The sequence below is a fragment of the Gymnoscopelus microlampas genome, assembly GCF_963454915.1.
Source record: "Gymnoscopelus microlampas genome assembly, chromosome: 23".
Taxonomy (NCBI): domain Eukaryota; kingdom Metazoa; phylum Chordata; class Actinopteri; order Myctophiformes; family Myctophidae; genus Gymnoscopelus; species Gymnoscopelus microlampas.
Genome location: NC_139960.1, coordinates 16,191,436 through 16,210,825, shown reverse-complemented (window position 1 = coordinate 16,210,825; position 19,390 = coordinate 16,191,436). Strand labels below are relative to the sequence as shown.

Genomic DNA, 19,390 nt, shown 5'->3' with positions numbered 1-19,390 from the left:
CTAAAGTATCTATAAATCCTTAGTACATGTTATTATGTGCCCTATAGTAAAGTGAAGACAGTTCATCATTTACAACTGTCTGTTAATGTGTTTGTTCATGTTTAACATGCTTTGTAAAACATTCCTAAAATATCTATAAATCCTTTGTACATGTTATTATGTGCCCTACAGTAAAGTGAAGACAGTTCATCATTTATGACTGTCTGTTAATGTGGACTTTCTCCTTACCTGTTGCAAACTACCTGGCTTTCATGAATGCAGACACCAAACAATTACTAGAATTATCATTCATGTTAAGCAAATGATGCGTAAGACATTCGTAAAGAGTATGTAAACCATTTGCAGACGTTATCATGAGCCTGAGCCTATAGTTGCTTCTTTTGGGCTTGTTTTCATAGACCTGTCCGCTTGTTTCTTTTGCAAAATCTGGCAACACACTGATTACCTGCATTACACCTGCAGTAGCCTACTAGGGAGGAAGTGAACAGTGATGCAGTTGCAGACTGGACAGAAATATGTCTAATTCATGTTTTATGTGTTTTAACTGTCTTGTTGCAGGTGATCGAGGTAACATAAAATGGCTAATCTTACACACATGAAGTAGCATTATGACTAGGGGGTATTTTGATGGTGGCTGTTTGTATCCACAATGTTTGTTTTGATGTGTAGGCTAGTAATGTCCTCCATGCTTAGCAGTTTAGCTTAGCAGCTAAAGCTAACTTGCACTGGGAGGTGGTGACTGCAGAGGCTCCAAGCTGCTACTCTGTGATTCTGTTGTGATTCATTTCTTTGTTTAAATGTCAGTGTGTGTGCTTTTTTATATCTTAATAAATTGTTGTATACTTGTATACTATATAACGTTACTTTTGCCACTTTTTGAAGTCACATGTTTTACTAATCACTGTTAAACATGAAATAATAATGCATAGTCTTCACTTTACAACAAGGCCCATGATAACGTTATCAAATGGTCAACACACTCTTTACGAGTGTCTTACGAATCATATATTAAACATGAAAGATAATTCTAGTAATTGTTTGTCATCTGCATTCATGAAAGCCAGGTAGTTTGCAACAGGTAAGGAGAAAGTCACATTAACAGACAGTTGTAAATGATGAACTGTCTTCACTTTACTATAGGGCACATAATAACATGTACTAAGGATTTATAGATATTTTAGGAATGTTTTACAAAGCATATGTTAAACATGAACAAACACATTAACAGACAGTTGTAAATGATGAACTGTCTTCACTTTACTATAGGGCACATAATAACATGTATTAAGGATTTATAGATACTTTAGGAATGTTTAACAAAGCATATGTTAAACATGAACAAGCTACCAATAGCTTGTATATATTATGTAACATCAGTTACAAATGATGTAATAATCATTTACAGATGTATTATACATGTCTTATTCATAAATAGTCATAAAATACCTTTATAGATGATTTGTAACCGTAGATATAAAGGTTTTAGTTTCTTCGGATTTTTTCGGATTTAACTTTCGTTAAACTTTCGTTTTGGTGACCAACTTTCGTTTCGGTAGTTTGATTACAAAATGTAAGTTGTGTAAAAAATAATCTGACTATACTAAGTTGTTATTTGTTTGTTTAAGTCAGGCTATACTCTACTCAGAGTCATAAGTTTACAAAATGTACTAAAGTACAGTGAACGTCTGTGCGGTTTGTCTTCATCACTGAAAATAACGTACATGTAAACTGATATAAAACTGCTGTCATGTGCAGTTGGGGTGAAGAAACACAACCATTTCACTCCTAATAATACCTATTTGATTTGACATCCTGACTTGCTGCTGTAGCTGAGGCTTGAACCTGTTACCTGCGGCTCACTAGTCAGTGACTCTATCCATTCACCTACAGCTGTTTCCTTGGAATCTGTGGTTCTGAAACGTTTTGTTGTCAACCCCCCAAATTGACATGTATTTGGGCAGTGGACCCCAATGTGAAAAGATGTAGCGTCAGGGCCCCCCATGAAAAAGATTTATATTTATGCTGTAACACATTTTTTTAAAGTTATTTGTCTTGTTTGTTGTTCAAGTCAAAGCACCAGGAAGGCTGTACTTGTCAGCCATCTGTTAGCTCAATGGGTTGAGCCGCAGTATTCATGATCCAGAGGCCATGAGTTCAAATCCCATTGATGTCTTTCCTATGATTCTTTCCTTTGCAGACTGGCTTCCAGAAGATCAACTGAAAACTACAAGGAAGGCTGTATTTGTCATCCAACTGTTAGCTCAATGGGTTGAGACGCAGTATACATGATCCAGAGGCCATGAGTTCAAATCCCATTGATGTCTTTCCTATGATTCTTTCCTTTGCAGACTGGCTTCCAGAAGATCAACTGAAAACTACAGGAAGGCTGTACTTGTCAGCCATCTGTTAGCTCAATGGGTTGAGACGCAGTATACATGATCCAGAAGCCATGAGTTCAAATCCCATTGATGTCTTTCCTATGATTCTTTCCTTTGCAGACTGGCTTCCAGAAGATCAACTGAAAACTACCAGGAAGGCTATATTTGTCATCCAACTGTTAGCTCAATGGGTTGAGACGCAGTATACATGATCCAGAGGCCATGAGTTCAAATCCCATTGATGTCTTTCCTATGATTCTTTCCTTTGCAGACTGGCTTCCAGAAAATCAACTGAAAAGTACCAGGAAGGCTGTACTTGTCAGCCATCTGTTAGCTCAATGGGTTGAGACGCAGTATTCATGATCCAGAAGCCATGAGTTCAAATCCCATTGATGTCTTTCCTTTGCAGACTGGCTTCCAGAAGATCGACTGAAAAGTACCAGGAAGGCTGTACTTGTCAGCCATCTGTTAGCTCAATGGGTTGAGACGCAGTATACATGATCCAGAGGCCATGAGTTCAAAACCCACTGGTGTCTTTACTGTGATGCTTTCCTTTGCAGACTAACTTCTAGAAAAACAAGTCAAAACCACCAGGAAACCTGTAACTCTCAGCCAACAGCATAGCTCAACTGGTAGAGCGTCTGTCCAATAACATGACTTGACTTGACTTGAGTGGGTTCGATTCCCACTCGAGTCAAGTGTCCCCGGTAACTTGGGGCAACGGATAAATTGACTGATATCCTTAGTGATGCTTCCCTATGCAGACTAACTTCTAGAAAAACAAGTTAAAACCACCAGGAAACCTGTAACTCTCAGCCTACAGCATAGCTCAACTGGTAGAGCATCTGTCCAATAACATGACTTGACTTGACTTGAGTGGGTTCGATTCCCACTCGAGTCAAGTTACCTGGGACACTTGACTCGAGTGGGAATCGAACCAAGTCAAGTCATGTTATTGGACAGACGCTCTACCAGTCGAGCTATGCTGTTGGCTGAGAGTTACAGGTTTCCTGGTGGTTTCAATTTGTTTTTCTAGAAGTTAGTCTGCATAGGGAAGCATCACTAAGGATATCAGTCAATTTATCCGTTTCCCCAAGTTACCGGGGACACTTGACTCGAGTGGGAATCGAACCCACCCAAGTCAAGTCAAGTCATGTTATTGGACAGACGCTCTACCAGTTGAGCTATGCTGTTGGCTGAGAGTTAAAGGTTTCCTGGTGGTTTTAACTTGTTATTCTAGAAGTTAGTCTGTAAAGGAAAGCATCACAGTAAAGACACCAGTGGGATTTGAACTCATGGCCTCTGGATCATGTATACTGCGTCTCAACCCATTGAGCTAACAGATGGCTGACAAGTACAGCCTTCCTGGTACTTTTCAGTTGATCTTCTGGAAGCCAGTCTGCAAAGGAAAGAATCATAGGAAAGGCATCAATGGGATTTGAACTCATGGCCTCTGGATCATGAATACTGCGTCTCAACCCATTGAGCTAACAGATGGCTGACAAGTACAGCCTTCCAGGTAGTTTTCAGTTGATCTTCTGGAAGCCAGTCTGCAAAGGAAAGAATCATAGGAAAGACATCAATGGGATTTGAACTCATGGCCTCTGGATCATGTATACTGCGTCTCAACCCATTGAGCTAACAGTCGGATGACAAATATAGCCTTCCTGGTAGTTTTCACTTGATCTTCTGGAAGCCAGTCTGCAAAGGAAAGAATCATAGGAAAGGCATCAATGGGATTTGAACTCATGGCTTCTGGATCATGAATACTGCGTCTCAACCCATTGAGCTAACAGATGGCTGACAAGTACAGCCTTCCTGGTAGTTTTGAGTTGATCTTCTGGAAGCCAGTCTGCAAAGGAAAGAATCATAGGAAAGACATCAATGGGATTTGAACTCATGGCCTCTGGATCATGTATACTGCGTCTCAACCCATTGAGCTAACAGTTGGATGACAAATATAGCCTTCCTGGTAGTTTTCAGTTGATCTTCTGGAAGCCAGTCTGCAAAGGAAAGAATCATAGGAAAGACATCAATGGGATTTGAACTCATGGCCTCTGGATCATGAATACTGCGTCTCAACCCATTGAGCTAACAGATGGCTGACAAGTACAGCCTTCCTGGTGCTTTGACTTGAACAACAAACAAGACAAATAACTTTAAAAAAATGTGTTACAGCATAAATATAAATCTTTTTCATGGGGGGCCCTGACACTACATCTTTTCACAATGGGGTCCACTGCCCAAATACATGTCAATTTGGGGGGTTGACAACAAAACGTTTCAGAACCACAGATTCCAAGGAAACAGCTGTAGGTGAATGGATAGAGTCACTGACTAGTGAGCCGCAGGTAACAGGTTCAAGCCTCAGCTACAGCAGCAAGTCGGGATGTCAAATCAAATAGGTATTATTAGGAGTGAAATGGTTGTGTTTCTTCACCCCAACTGCACATGACAGCAGTTTTATATCAGTTTACATGTACGTTATTTTCAGTGATGAAGACAAACCGCACAGACGTTCACTGTACTTTAGTACATTTTGTAAACTTATGACTCTGAGTAGAGTATAGCCTGACTTAAACAAACAAATAACAGTTTAGTATAGTCAGATTATTTTTTAGACAACTTACATTTTGTAATCAAACTACCGAAACGAAAGTTGGTCACCACCGAAACGAAAGTTAAATCCGAAAAAACCCGAAGAAACTAAAACCTTTATAACTACGGTTACAAATCATCTATAAAGGTATTTTATGACTATTCATGAATAAGACAAGTATAATACATCTGTAAATGATTATTGCATCATTTGTAACTGATGTTACATAATATATACAAGCTATTGGTAGCTTGTTCATGTTTAACATATGCTTTGTAAAACATTCCTAAAATATCTATAAATCCTTAGTACATGTTATTATGTGCCCTATAGTAAAGTGAAGACAGTTCATCATTTACAACTGTCTGTTAATGTGACTTTCTCCTTACCTGTTGCAAACTACCTGGCTTTCATGAATGCAGATGCCAAACAATTACTAGAATTATCTTTCATGTTTAATATATGATTCGTAAGACATTCGTAAAGAGTGTGTTGACCATTTGCTAACGTTATCATGGGCCTTGTTGTAAAGTGAAGACAGTGATTAGTAAAACATGTGATATCAAAAAGTGGCAAAAGTAACGTTATATAGTATACAAGTATACAACAATTTATTAAGATATAAAATGTAGCAACTCTTGGCCACAGCACACACACTGACATTTAAACAAAGAAATGAATCACAACAGAATCACAGAGTAGCAGCTTGGAGCCTCTGCAGTCACCACCTCCCAGTGCAAGTTTAGCTGCTAAGCTAAACTGCTAAGCATGGAGGACATTACTAGCCTACACATCAAAACAAACATTGTGGATACAAACAGCCACCATCAAAATACCCCCTAGTCATAATGCTACTTCATGTGTGTAAGATTAGCCATTTTATGTTACCTCGATCACCTGCAACAAGACAGTTAAAACACATAAAACATGAATTAGACATATTTCTGTCTAGTCTGCAACTGCATCACTGTTCACTTCCTCCCTAGTAGGCTACTGCAGGTGTAATGCAGGTAATCAGTGTGTTGCCAGATTTTGCAAAAGAAACAAGCGGACAGGTCTATGAAAACAAGCCCAAAAGAAGCAACTATAGGCTCAGGCTCATGATAACGTCTGCAAATGGTTTACATACTCTTTACGAATGTCTTACGCATCATTTGCTTAACATGAATGATAATTCTAGTAATTGTTTGGTGTCTGCATTCATGAAAGCCAGGTAGTTTGCAACAGGTAAGGAGAAAGTCCACATTAACAGACAGTCATAAATGATGAACTGTCTTCACTTTACTATAGGGCACATAATAACATGTACTAAGGATTTATAGATACTTTAGGAATGTTTAACAAAGCATATGTTAAACATGAACAAGCTACCAATAGCTTGTATATATTATGTAACATCAGTTACAAATGATTTAATAATCATTTACAGATGTATTATACATGGCTTATTCATGAATAGTTACTAATACCTTTATAGATGATTTGTAACCGTAGTTATAAAGGTTTTAGTAATCATTTACGAATGTCAATAAACAGGTTGTTAATGATTTGTGAATAGTCTACAAACTGCTTATAAACGTTTATAAATGCTTTAGAATGGGTCGTTACAAATGATTTAATAATCTTTTACAGATGTATATAAATGGCTTATTCATGAATAGTTCACTACTTACTAATACTTTACAAATGATTTGTAACTGTAGTTATAAAGGTTTTAGTAATCATTTACGAATGTCAACAAACAGGTTGTTAATGATTTGTTAATAGTCTACAAACTACTTATAAACGTTTATAAATGCTTTAAAACGGGTCATTATTGTAAAGTGCTACCGACTTTTTTTGTTGACTTGGTCTGCTCTTTTTTCCCTCTACACCTCTTTGCCAAAAATAGCCGATCTACAAGCCCGCGCTGCGAGGCGTTGTGGGCTTGTAGATCTGCTATTTTTGGCTAAAGTTCTCCTCAAAAAAAGGGATGCTAGGTTTCGAGTGGTTATGGTAAAATGAAAAATCATATCACATAAAGATTTGGCGGACCCTGTAGCAAAGGGCAGGTGCTCTAGCACCACCTAGAGTCTATCTGTGCACGTCCCTGCTGCTAAATAAAGGCCAAGACATCGTCTGGCACCATCGGTATTTTAACGTTTTCTGTTTTTTCGTACATTAGCGCCCTACTTGATCCTACCACAGTGTCACACAAAAGTATCCAAAATAGCAGAAGCAACACCTTTTGAGCTTGAATGACGTCAATTTGTAGGAATACAAGAGCGTTCGCCGCCAAAACATGCTCGCCCTGGGTCAAATCCGGCGACAGCGGCGTTGCTTGTAGACAAACAGATTTTCAGTTCTTGGTGGCGAGCGACACAGTCCTATTCTACGGCGGAGTATCAACACCCGCTCTGTTCACAGGAAACATCACGCCATTGGCTGACTCTGCCCTTTTTCTGCTTTGTTATGCTTTCATTCATTCATGCGCACCTCCTACGTAGATGCACTGCGGCGCGACAGCTTAGCTAACAACAGCTCAAGACCCTGATGTTAGATAGGAGAGTGTGGAGGGCAGCGATTCAGGAGTCCCGATTTGGTGTTGGCTAGACCAGTGGATGTCAAACTTTTTCATGTCAAGGACTCCCAAATTGACACTTATTAGCCTGCAGACCCCCATTTGAAAAGATATGCCAGGGACCCCCTTAAGAGAAGATTTTTACAGCTCTAGCAGTGATTCTCAACCATTTTAATTTCAAGGTCCCCCAGTTTTACATGCATGAGGCTACGGACCCCCATTTAATAGACCCATAAGGGTCCATTTGGCTCCTAACTATCCATCATTTAGCTGGGGACCCCCTGGAACTCCCTCAAGGACCCCTGGGGGTCCCCAGACCCCACTTTGAGAACCAATGGGCTAGACCGCACTCTTGCATCTCATTCATTTGTTCAAGAATGTAAATATCATCACTGTCGGGTGTGAACTTTGTACAGTATTAGGATCCAAAACAGCTACTTTGCAGGAAATGGAAAAAATAACCGTGTTGTTCCAATGAATCCAATGTAGTTGGTTCTTTCCGTTGGTTAAACATTTATAACAACCCACAGACAGACTTAACCACTTTCAATCTGGCATCCCTATTTTGTGTCATGTCATTATAGGTGAGAATTCCAAAATCCCCTTTTCTCTTTTTCGGAAGTAGCCCATCTACAGGCGATGCTGCTCTATAAAGGCATAACGTAGGGCATTGATTTATGAAGAAACATAAAAAGACAGTATATGGAGATACAAGGTTTCTACCCGACAGCAGTGACGAAATGACGGTGAATTCAGAGAGAACTCAGTGCTGGAAAAAGTACTCAATTGTTTTACTTAAGTAAATGTATCAATACAGTACAGCAGAGATACTCGGTTACAAGTGAAAGTTCGGCATTCAAAATGCACTTGAGTAAGTACAAAAGTATTGGCCACAATATATACTTAAAGGACAAAAAGTAAAAGTAGGCCTACTCAATACACAGAATGTCCCAATTCACAAGTTTTCAAACGTCTAAAATGTATACACGTTTTCAGGTTTTCAAATAATTGGTAAGAAGGTAAAAAGTACAATATTTGCCTCTGATATGTAGGCCTATTGGAGTAGAAGTGCAAGTATTGAAAATTGGAAATAGGCTACTCCAATAAAGTAAAAGTACCTCGAAATTGTACTTCAAGTACAATACTTGAGTAAATGTACTTGGTTACTTTCCACCACTGGCAGAGAAGTATAGGAACATGAGAGAGAGAGAGAGCCAGCATAGCATCGCAGTAAAACACTCAATGACACGGGGGCCTTTTCAAGTTCTAAACGCACGCGGAGGGGAAGCCGTTTTTACGAGTCATTTTCAAAAGCGTAACAATACTGTACGTGTTTCATAACAGCGGTGGCCAGGGCACAGTGTTTCATTGAGCCTCAGGTTTATGTTTCTTGCGTCTTGCTGCCAGTTTTTTTTTGGTCATTTATTCACCCATGTGGTCTCAACAGTGGACTGATGGCTGAATAAACACTCCTGTTTCTGGGTTGTAAACCCCCCAGTTCATCACAGATGATTCACTAACACGGCCCTGTGCAAGTGTACTGTTAGCCAACAGTGCCCCCTGCTGGGTAAAAGGGAATTGCACACAGTCCTGTTATGTCAGTGGTTCTCAACCAGTGGTCCGGGGACCACCAGTGGTCCTTGAAGGGATTCCAGGTGGTCCCCAGCTAAATGATGGAGAGTTGGCAACCAAATGGACCCTTATAGATCTTTAACTCTTGAGAGTGTAACATGAAACTAAATGGACCCATTTGGTTTCATTTTACACTCAAGAGTTAAATTATTGTTAACATCTGCTTTACTAAATTTACAATAAGTCTACACAATTAGAAGAATGTAGAAGAATGTTATTTTGATCAACGTTTGCCTGTTATCTCTCCTATTGGTACCAACATCAATACAGCATGGAATTGTGGACAAAATCTTATCCAACGACAACAAAATATTCGTTTTGGGTATGAGAGTCTAAATCTCATCAAACTGTGGGCCGTGGCTCAAATGCTGAATAAATAATGGAGTTGATGAGATCCAGTGTCGAGGACAGCATATTATCTCATTCACATCTCCCTTCTGCTGTTCAAGGGATTTGAACTGGTCAACTTTCTACTCGTCTCAAGCTCGCACCACTAACACCGTCCTTGTTAAATGAAAAGCATTATGGTTGATCATTAGTGTATGAAAACATTGTGTTCTCTTCTCTACAGGCGAACCAGACGACAAGACATCAGGAACGGAGACCCTCTTTCCCAGTGTTCAGACCTGCAGCATCATGGTAACATACCCACACGCACATACACGCACGCACACACACATTCAAACCAGTTTGCTATTAAAATCTTTAATAAACCCATTAAGACGGGAAACGCATCTGTGTCATTTTAGATTTATTTGGCTATTCATAAATAGCAGATATACAAGCTCATACGAGCTTGTAGATCTGCTATTTTTGAAAAATCGTGAAAATGTGTGCAAATCTTTGAATATATATATTTTTAAAGCGAACATTTGTAACTGAACTCTTTGCTTCTGGGGGTCCCTGGAACAAATTATTTTGAGATGGGGGTCCACGGTCAAATACATATCATTTTGGGGGGTCCTTGACATGAAAAAGTTTGAGAACCATTGATGTAGCAAACTGTTAGGATTTAGAAGACATTTTGTAGAAACTGCCTCAGGTCTTAATGGGTTAACCCAACCACAAACCTCAAACTTTTCCTAGTTATGACAGCTAAGTAGCTGTGACCACCAAAGCATTTTTTCCCAGAGTTGTTTGAATGTTTAATTATTTTCATCATTTTGGGAGCACTGCGTTTTTTTGTGCTAGAAACGTCCAGCAGCGTGACGAGGTGCTATTCTGTGCTGTGACTTTACATCTGCCGTTTCTTTTGGGGGGGGGGGGGGTGCTTTGCATTTTCTGCTGGGAAATAACACTGTGGTGGACCCACACAGCCTTAAAGGTCTTTACACACCAGATGAATTAACCATATGAAAATGCTTCAAACTCTTCGTATAATTGATTCCTCGCTCATGCAGGTTGATGCCTTTTATATGGAAAAATCAACCTTGTTCTGAATGATTATTAAGATTATGGCTTTATCGCCACGTAATATTCACATTCTGCTGTTTTACTATCCTAATGAGGGCCTTCTGGTCACACACACACAAACGCACACACACAGATTCTTTACATATCTCTCTGACTCTCTCCCTTCTATTTCTCTTCCTCTTTTTGGCTCCTTTTTTCTATTTAACCCATTAAAAAAGTCCTCTAAATCCTAACAGTTTTCTGAAAAATCTATGTTGTTATATCAGTGGTTCTCAAACTCTAAACCAAGTCAAGGAGCCCCTAAATATATAAATATATATAATTATATATAAATAATTGCAAAAATGTTCAATATTTTTCAAAAAAATAGCTGATCTACAAGCTCATAGCGCGGCACCAACCTCTCGTCTTCTTCTGTGTGTGTGTGTGTGTGTGTGTGTGTGTGTGTGTTGTGTGTTGTGTGTGTGTGTGTGTGTGTGTGTGTGTGTGTAGATGACATGGATGGTCTGGTGGGTAGTGTGGAGGACCGCAGCGTGTACGGTGTGGAGAACAGCAGCATGTTTCTGGAGTGCAGTCCAAAGTCCCAGCGGGCCGTCATCTACTGGCAGCTGCAGAGGCACAGCGACGAACGCAAACACGAGGTGAGTGCACCGCGTGCGCATCCACGTGCACATGGAGCATGCACCTCACCCACACATCTGGCCTTCTAATGTAAAGTAGACTTTGCTAAAGACTCACTACCTCCAAAATTGTGTTCTTTGTATAATTAACCACATGCAGCCCTATCCTATATTAAAATTGGATTAAGGGAGGCATAATCACATTAGGAGTTCCCAATGCAGCTACGCCCAAATATGGAGTGTTGAATGTGTCGTCACGGCATCACATCAGGCACAATCAAAATCAAGTCAGGTCCATATATGGGTACAAAAGGGGCATGCCCATATATGGGCATATAATGACATCAGGGATCTCCATATACTTTATGGAGATCCCTCATGCGACGTAGACCTCTAGTTCAATAAATGGGTTTTAATGTTTATTTTTAATGTCTCACATTAAACATGCCCAAAGTAAATATTACCTGTCAGAGGGAAAACATGAAGCCATCTCTAATATATGTCCACAAAAACAAACAAACATGCAGTAGCCTACTGTACACTACAGTATATTGTTCTGAATATTTAAGATAGGAGTAAGGAAGGATAATTAATAAGGTCAAGTGGAACACACTTACGAGTACACACACCACACGCACGCACGCACGCACGCACGCACGCACGCACGCACGCACGCACGCACGCACGCACGCACGCACGCACGCACACACACACACACACACACACACACACACACACACACACACACACACACACACACACACACACACACACACACACACACACACACACACACACACACACACACATTCCTATATGCGTAGATCCATTTCACACTGTTTCACATTGATTAGACAAACATCCTCTCACTGCTGACGCCTTTCCTCTTCTGTTATCATGGACTGACCCATGATAACCCATAAGCTATATGTGAACTTTAACCTTGGCCCCTAAGAGGAAGGAGACCTGAGGGTGGGGGATGTTTAAATTGACCTTTGACCCCTGTGATTCCCATTACCGAGGTGTTTTATTTGTTAAAACTATTTCTTCCCAGTCCACCCTCATCTTTTTTTGCAGTGCAACTAAGTACATTTACTCAAGTACTGTACTTACTTACTTACTTTCTTTACTGGAGTATTTCCAATTGGCTATACTTTTACTTCTACTCCACTACATCTCAGAGGCAAATATTGTACTTTTACTCCACTACAATTATTTGAAAACTTTAGTTACTAGTTACTTTGCAAGATTACATTATAAAACATACATTAACCACTTTAGCCCTATTTTATACATAGGCTATTTGAAAATAGCCGATCTACAAGCTCACAACGCGCCGCGACGCGTTGTGAGCTTGTAGATCTGCTATTTTCAAACATTTTAGTACTTTTACTTTTGGTACTTTAAGTACCAAACCATTTTTATACCAATACTTTTGTACTTAAGTACTTACTTAAAGTCAATTTTGAATTCCGGACTTTTACTTGTAACAGAGCACTTCTACATTGCAGTATTGATACTTTTACTTAAGTAAAACATTTGAGTACTTTTTCCACCACTGCTTCCCAGTCCACCCTCATCGTTTTCATTTTTTCTCTTTTGTTTACCTCTCTCTCTCTCCCTCTCTCTCTCTCTCTCTCTCTCTCTCTCTCAGATAAAGCTAGACGAGCGGATACTCCGTACAGAGCAGGGTCTGCTGATCCGCAGTCTGACTCCGTCGGACTCGGGCGTGTACCACTGCCACGCCGTGGAGCACGGCTTCATCCAGCCACTGCTGCGCGTCAGCCTCCAGGTCATCCCCACACAGCGGCTGGGCGACATCCTGCCCATCAACGCCGCCGGGGTGGCGGCGGCAGCGGCGGCAGCAGGCGCCGCCACGACGGGCCACACGGCCAAACACAGGATGTGGTACCGGGACTTCCTCTCTCTCCTCGACCACCCGGACCTCAACAGCGTGGAGGAGTTCTGCGACCGCGTCTGGAGGAAAGAGCGCAAGCAGAAGAGGGCGAAGGCTCCCAGCGGCAACGCTCAGAGCAGACCGGACGCCGCCGCCACCCCGAGGACGAAAACCCCGGTGCCGAACGCCCAGAGGCAACAGGGGGGCCCGCCGCTGAGCAGCCCGAGGCTTCAGGCTGCGGCGCAGCCCGTGGAGGGGACGCCGCGGAGCTCGAACCCCCAGAAAGCTCAAGCGAACGTCGGCACGGCGACGAGCGGGCAGGCCCCTAAGAACAACCAGAGGGCCCAGAATAATGGCCAGAAGGGACCGGGAGGCTCCCAGGCGGCTGCGGCGCGGGCGAACCCTCAGCAGGCCGCCAAGTGGAAACGGATGCAGGACAACAAGAAGGGCCGTAACAGGAGGACCCACGAGCTCCAAAGACCACCGCGCAGTGTCTGACCTCGTCGGAGCACAGAGACGCACACGTCGCGACCGGATCTACACACACAAAAACACGACAGGGACACGCACAAATACATGCACACACTTATACTTCATCCTGTAGATTGATATTGATATACATAATATACACCCATTTAATAATGAACTGTCCGTAACTGCAGTCCCAATGAACAACAGAATTAAACACTGTTATTCTAGATAGAAACGCGTACGGTCCCTATAAACCATACACTTACACACATGAATACACACATGAATACACACACAGTGCACACACACACACACACACACACACACACACACACACACACACACACACACACACACACACACACACACACACAACCAGTGAAGAAGACAGCGGCGTCACGCAGGACTGAACACAAAAAAAAAAAACTGGAAGGCATTGTGTAAATGTGTGAGGACATGGTTGGCTGTTCAGGACGGTTCCTCTATATAAGCTACTTCAGTATGACTGGGACTTCAATGGAGGCGTTCATGTTCAAGGTCAGGATCAGTGAATATCTGTTCCATATACATTATAATATCCACTCGTTACACTGATGGACTCGTTAACGTGGGAGGAGGACATTTAACGGAGACATTTATTCGTACATGGACATTCGCCGCAAACACGCGCCCTCTGATCTGTGCGAATCGAGCCGAATGGATTAAAAAAACTGTTATTTTAGAATGATGAACAGTTCACTAAGAGCTCCCTTTTCTGTCGGGTGAGACAAGCACAATTTTTCAGAGGGCAGAACAGAACTGTGCATTGGATCACAGTCTGAAGGATTGCGCGTCACCAGGAGTTCGTTGTGGTGTGTATATAAAAGGCTCAAGCTTTTAGGTCAAGAGCTCAGCCGATGGAACTGAAGGTTTGGTTCGTGTTGCGATCTGCATCAGCACTGCTCATGTTCTTTGGAAATCAATACGAGCGAGCGTTATTATTAACATGCAAAACTGCAAAGTCATGCCTTGGTGCAGCAAAAGGGCTTCATCCAAGGCAGGGATATGCATGACAATGTTCTTGATCTATGTTCATAACTTCAATAAGCTAGTTCTTGACAGTTATTTTATGGAATTCTAGAGGGTTTTTTTGTTTTTGTTTTACATTCTATCTAAAAATGAAACATTTGTCATTATGTACTTCTTCCATAAACACTACTGCTTCTTTATGGGGCAAAAGTACAAGCAACATAGTTGATCAATTGCCATTATCCCACTTGTCGTCCCCACAGATCCTGTCTTAAGTTATTTTTGTTAACTTTTTCCTGGGATTCATAGACACTGGACATTCCAGTCGTGGGCGATGCTGAAACTCCAGTTGGTTTTGTGTACATATATACAACAAACGTAACTCTTTGTGTATGTACATATATACAGTACAAGAACACCACTTATTATTTATTGCTCATTGTTTTGTGAAAGGGTTGCATTTATTTTTGATATAATGGTATTTTTGGCTCATCAATATTGGAGAAATAGTAGCAGTAACAAAAAAAAACAAAAAAACTTTGATGGACCAACTTGGTTGATTTTGTGTCAATTTAGATCATCTCTTGTTTTGCGGGATGCGTATGTTGACAAAGAATTATCTGTCGACGCACAAGTACAAGGATTTATGTCATTAACTGTATTGCAAGGTGCATTCACACCGGATGCGCCGTGATTCTTTTTGAAGCAACACGATTCAGTCTTAAGTCAACGTAAAGATGCTACATCAAGAAATATTTTTGCTTTTAAGCCCAGAGTAAAAAAAAAAGGGGGGGGGGGTAGAGAATGGAGATATTGCTTCAAGCTAAAATGTAGCGTCCAGTGTGAACGCAACAGAGCAAATTGGTTTCCGCGATTCAAGCGAAGTGATCATTGTCTCAGTCGGGTGGAAACTCGTCCAAAAAAGTATTTTTCAGGATTGAAATTCAAAAGCATCAAAAGTAGCAGATCGGCAAGCGCGTTTCGAGCTTGTGGATCTGCTGCTTTTGTGTGATGCTGTGGTATGATCAAGAAGAGCGTTAATTTACGAAAAAACACCAACAAAGTTGAAAATGGAGATTAGATGTTTCTGCCTGACAACAGCGTTATTCTTATCGTTCCCAGTGTGAATGCACCTTCGGCGCTAGTTTAGCCTATACTTTGTCGAACACGTCAACACATTTTTTCAGTTGAAAAATACGGTGTTTTTGTCCTACAATGCGGCCGTTCGATGAAGTATAAATTCAGTAATGCTGAATTTATACTATTGTCAGATGACGGAGTCGCTTCCCGAAAATAGCAGACCGACAAGCTCACAAGCTCGCCGAGCAGCTATTTTCAGCAAGCGACACACATCGTACGTACGTAGGAAGTATAATTCAGGCATAAGTCTCCCCTGAGACCTTGAACAATGATAAGCACAATTTTCTCATTTTTGCTGCATTCTTCTGTGTTTTCATGACGGGTTATTTCATTCACTAGTCGTTTTCTTCCCCCCCAAACACCTCCCAACACGTCATTCATTCATCCAATAACCATTATATGTAAGATAATACCCAAAAACTGAAAAACATTAGCTGTGAATCTCTCTCTCTCTGTATGAAATAGTGCGGAACAATGTTAAAACTAGTCTGAGGAGAGGAGGTGTTATAATGCATGTGAATGCTACCTACAGTTAAGTGCATCTTTTTTCTAATGTCTCTTTAAAGTGATTTTTGTGTCAGAGCTGACGTTCCCTAAACCAAGGTGTGAATTACTTTTGTCCTCTTTGCCAAAACAAGGATACCGACCGACGCTTTCCCCGATACTCTGACCCAAAACTTTTTACTCAACAATGTCACTGTCCCGTCCCTCTCTCTGTCTCCCCCGTCCCCTTATAATACAGGACTTGAGTGATGTGACAATGCAATAAAATGACAGCAGAAAGTGTATCCACTGAAACCTGACAGTGTTGGTTGGTTCACTGCTTCCAGGGTCTCTCTTCTTGTTGTCTTGGAGTTCTTTGCTGACTGAGCAGGTGCTGCCACCTGCTGTAACACCACACTTCTTTCTGGCATGCATTCAAATTGTCTAAATAAACATTTCCTGTAAAACGTAATGGCGTTCTCTCTCTTCGGACAATAAAACCTCCATTCACTGTGTGGTGGTGTGAGGTACCCAGTTGGATATTGTTAAAAATAAGGTAACCCCATGGCAGAAATGGTAATATATAGCAATATACTGTATAGTTTATGAAGTATCTCAAACTCTCCTAAGTTTGTGCATCATAGACTCTGCCTCCAACTTCTCTGACAAATGGCTACTGCGCTAGTTATGGGTTAATATTAAAGTATAGGCTATACTGTACATTTAGTGTTCCGGAGTGATACACTTTTTAGATTTGTGCAAAACTATTCCCATTGAGTGTCTGTTTGTTTTGTGTCTGTGCATTTGCTGCATATTTCATTACAAAGCATCTTGTACATTCATTTAACGCACCCAATATTAAGAGGTCAGACATAGGTTTAACTATGTCTGACCTATGTCTATGTTTATGACTTAACTAGAAATGGAAGGTCCTGAGCGCATATCTGCCTGGGTTGCCTAGCCAGGGCTGTGTAAGTCGTGGGCTGTAGCCATCGGGGCACAAGGAAGCGGGTGGGGTGGGGTGGGGGCTACCATTTTGCAACATATGGTGCAACTTTACACATTTTGTGTCGCTCCCTACGGAAATAAATTAAATTGCTTTTGGAGACTCACTGCCCCTCAAAGTGCAATTACAATTTGGGACTGATATGTTGCGTTCATGATATGACATTTGTTGTAAGAAATATAGTCCCCTCCCATTAATCTTAATTATTTCAAGTATGTATTTCTATCATCAGCAACAATGTGCATAGTGATGGGGAATAAAGGGAACTCAAGAAGACAAGAGATTTTGACGACTGAAATCTAGACCATGTGTGCCATTATTATTATCATTAAACCTATTTGATTCCGCAGGGGAAACGCAGTTTTCAACTTCACCCAGTGTGCACGGGGGAGGTAACAGTTAGGTCTTGCTCAGAGACACCTTGATTCTTTCCCGGGGTTGGTACTCAAACCTGGGACCTTCTGCTTCATGAGCAGTCTAACCATTAAGCTAAGCTAAGCCCACCCCATAGATGCATAGAGAGATGGTGATGATGATTATGGCGATAATAATAAAAAGCATGTAATACTTGAACCTAAATTGACTGAAGTAATTAAAGCGGGTCATGTTTGCATGTTTGGAATTGTAACAGCTGAAATCAATAATATATCAGTATTTTGATAATAACCTGCGGGCCGCATTAAGTGAGGGTGGGGCCGCATGTGGCCCCCGGGCCGCCAGTTGCCCATGTATGCTCTAACTGCACCACTGGGGTTTCTTAGTTGTCTACTGTCTTGTATGCTCTTCAGCAGTGGTGGGAGAAGTAAGGCCCAGCATCCCTATTCTGGGGGCGAACATTCATCAAAAATAACAGATTTACAAGCGCACAACGTGTCAACGTGTTGTGAGCTTGTAGATTGACAATTTTTAGTGAAGAGATTTGGTGTAGATGGTAACAAGGCAAGCGGGAAAGTAAAGTTGCACCTTTACTAAGAATAGAGGGTTTAAGTGAAAATATCAATACCACAATGTAGACATATGCTTTGTTCTAAAAGGATAAGTATTTCCTTCCCATCTGAATGTTTCATGTCTCTGTGGCTCAAGAGATGTGTCACTGTTTATGAATCAAAGATTTTAAGGTTCAAATCTCCTAAAGAACATTTTCACTGTCCATCCTAATTCTAAAAGGTGGGTCAAGTATTACGTCCTCCCATGCATTTTCCATGCCAGCGTAGCTCAAGAGATAATTCCAGGGTTTATGAACGTAAAAATGAAACTGTGATCAATGCAAAAACTGGTGATGGAAAAAAACACTAAACAATAAAAAAAAACACTAAACTATAAAAAAAAAACTCAAACAGCTTAATGTGTAAAAACAGAGCCCATAAAAAACAAAAAACTTTGCACAATATGTAAATTTATTAAGCTCCTCCCCCTGGGGATGGGCTTCCTCCATGCTCCTCCCTCTCCTACCGGATTCTTAAGCTCCTCCCTCTCCTACCGGAGCTAAAAGAGGGCGTGAGGAGGGAGGCGGGCTACATCCATGATGAATTCATCGAGCTCTGGACTTAGTAAATTTTTTTCCGCTTCGGTAGTGACACTACCGAAACGGAAAAAAAAAATGTTTCCCCCAAAAACCTGTTAGGAGTACGTTTCAGGCAATTTAAAGTTGATTGGTAGTGACTTTTTTTTTGTCCCTAACATTCATCGAGCTCTGGACTTAGTACATTTTTTTCCGTTTTGGTAGTGACACTACCGAAACGAAAAAAAAAAATGTTCCCCCAAAAACCTGTTAGGAGTACGTTTCAGGCAATTTAAAGTTGATTGGTAGTGACTTTTTCTTGGTCCCTAACATTCATCGAGCTCTAGACTTAGTACATTTTTTTTCCGTTTCGGTAGTGACACTACCGGAAAAAAAAATAAAAAATTCCCCCAAAAACCTGTTAGGAGTACGTTTCAGGCAATTTAAAGTTGATTGGTAGTGACTTTTTTTTTTGTCCCTAACATTCATCGAGCTCTGGACTTAGTACATTTTTTTCCGTTTCGGTAGTGACACTACCGAAACGAAAACAAAAAAAAAATGTCCCCCAAAAACCTGTTAGGAGTACGTTTCAGGCAATTTAAAGTTGATTGGTAGTGACTTTTGTTTTGGTCCCTAACATTCATCGAGCTCTGGACTTAGTACATTTTTTTCCGTTTCGGTA

At 41.0% G+C, this 19,390-nt stretch overlaps 1 protein-coding gene across 3 annotated transcripts in view; it reads left to right on the top strand.

The window, feature by feature from the left end:
• Positions 1-19,390, top strand: part of sema3aa (sema domain, immunoglobulin domain (Ig), short basic domain, secreted, (semaphorin) 3Aa) — an 818,452-nt gene that overhangs the window by 67,339 nt on the left and 731,723 nt on the right. For 2 of the 3 annotated variants that reach the window (XM_084049418.1, XM_084049419.1), the window contains exons 15-17: positions 9,741-9,808; positions 11,075-11,223; positions 12,857-16,627. In XM_084049418.1, coding sequence (XP_083905544.1) covers positions 9,741-9,808; positions 11,075-11,223; positions 12,857-13,597 — 958 coding nt within the window. In that variant the 3' untranslated portion in view covers positions 13,598-16,627. Of the gene's footprint in view, positions 1-9,740; positions 9,809-11,074; positions 11,224-12,856; positions 16,628-19,390 lie in introns of those variants that run through there. The other variant, XR_014600174.1, reaches the window with a different exon arrangement.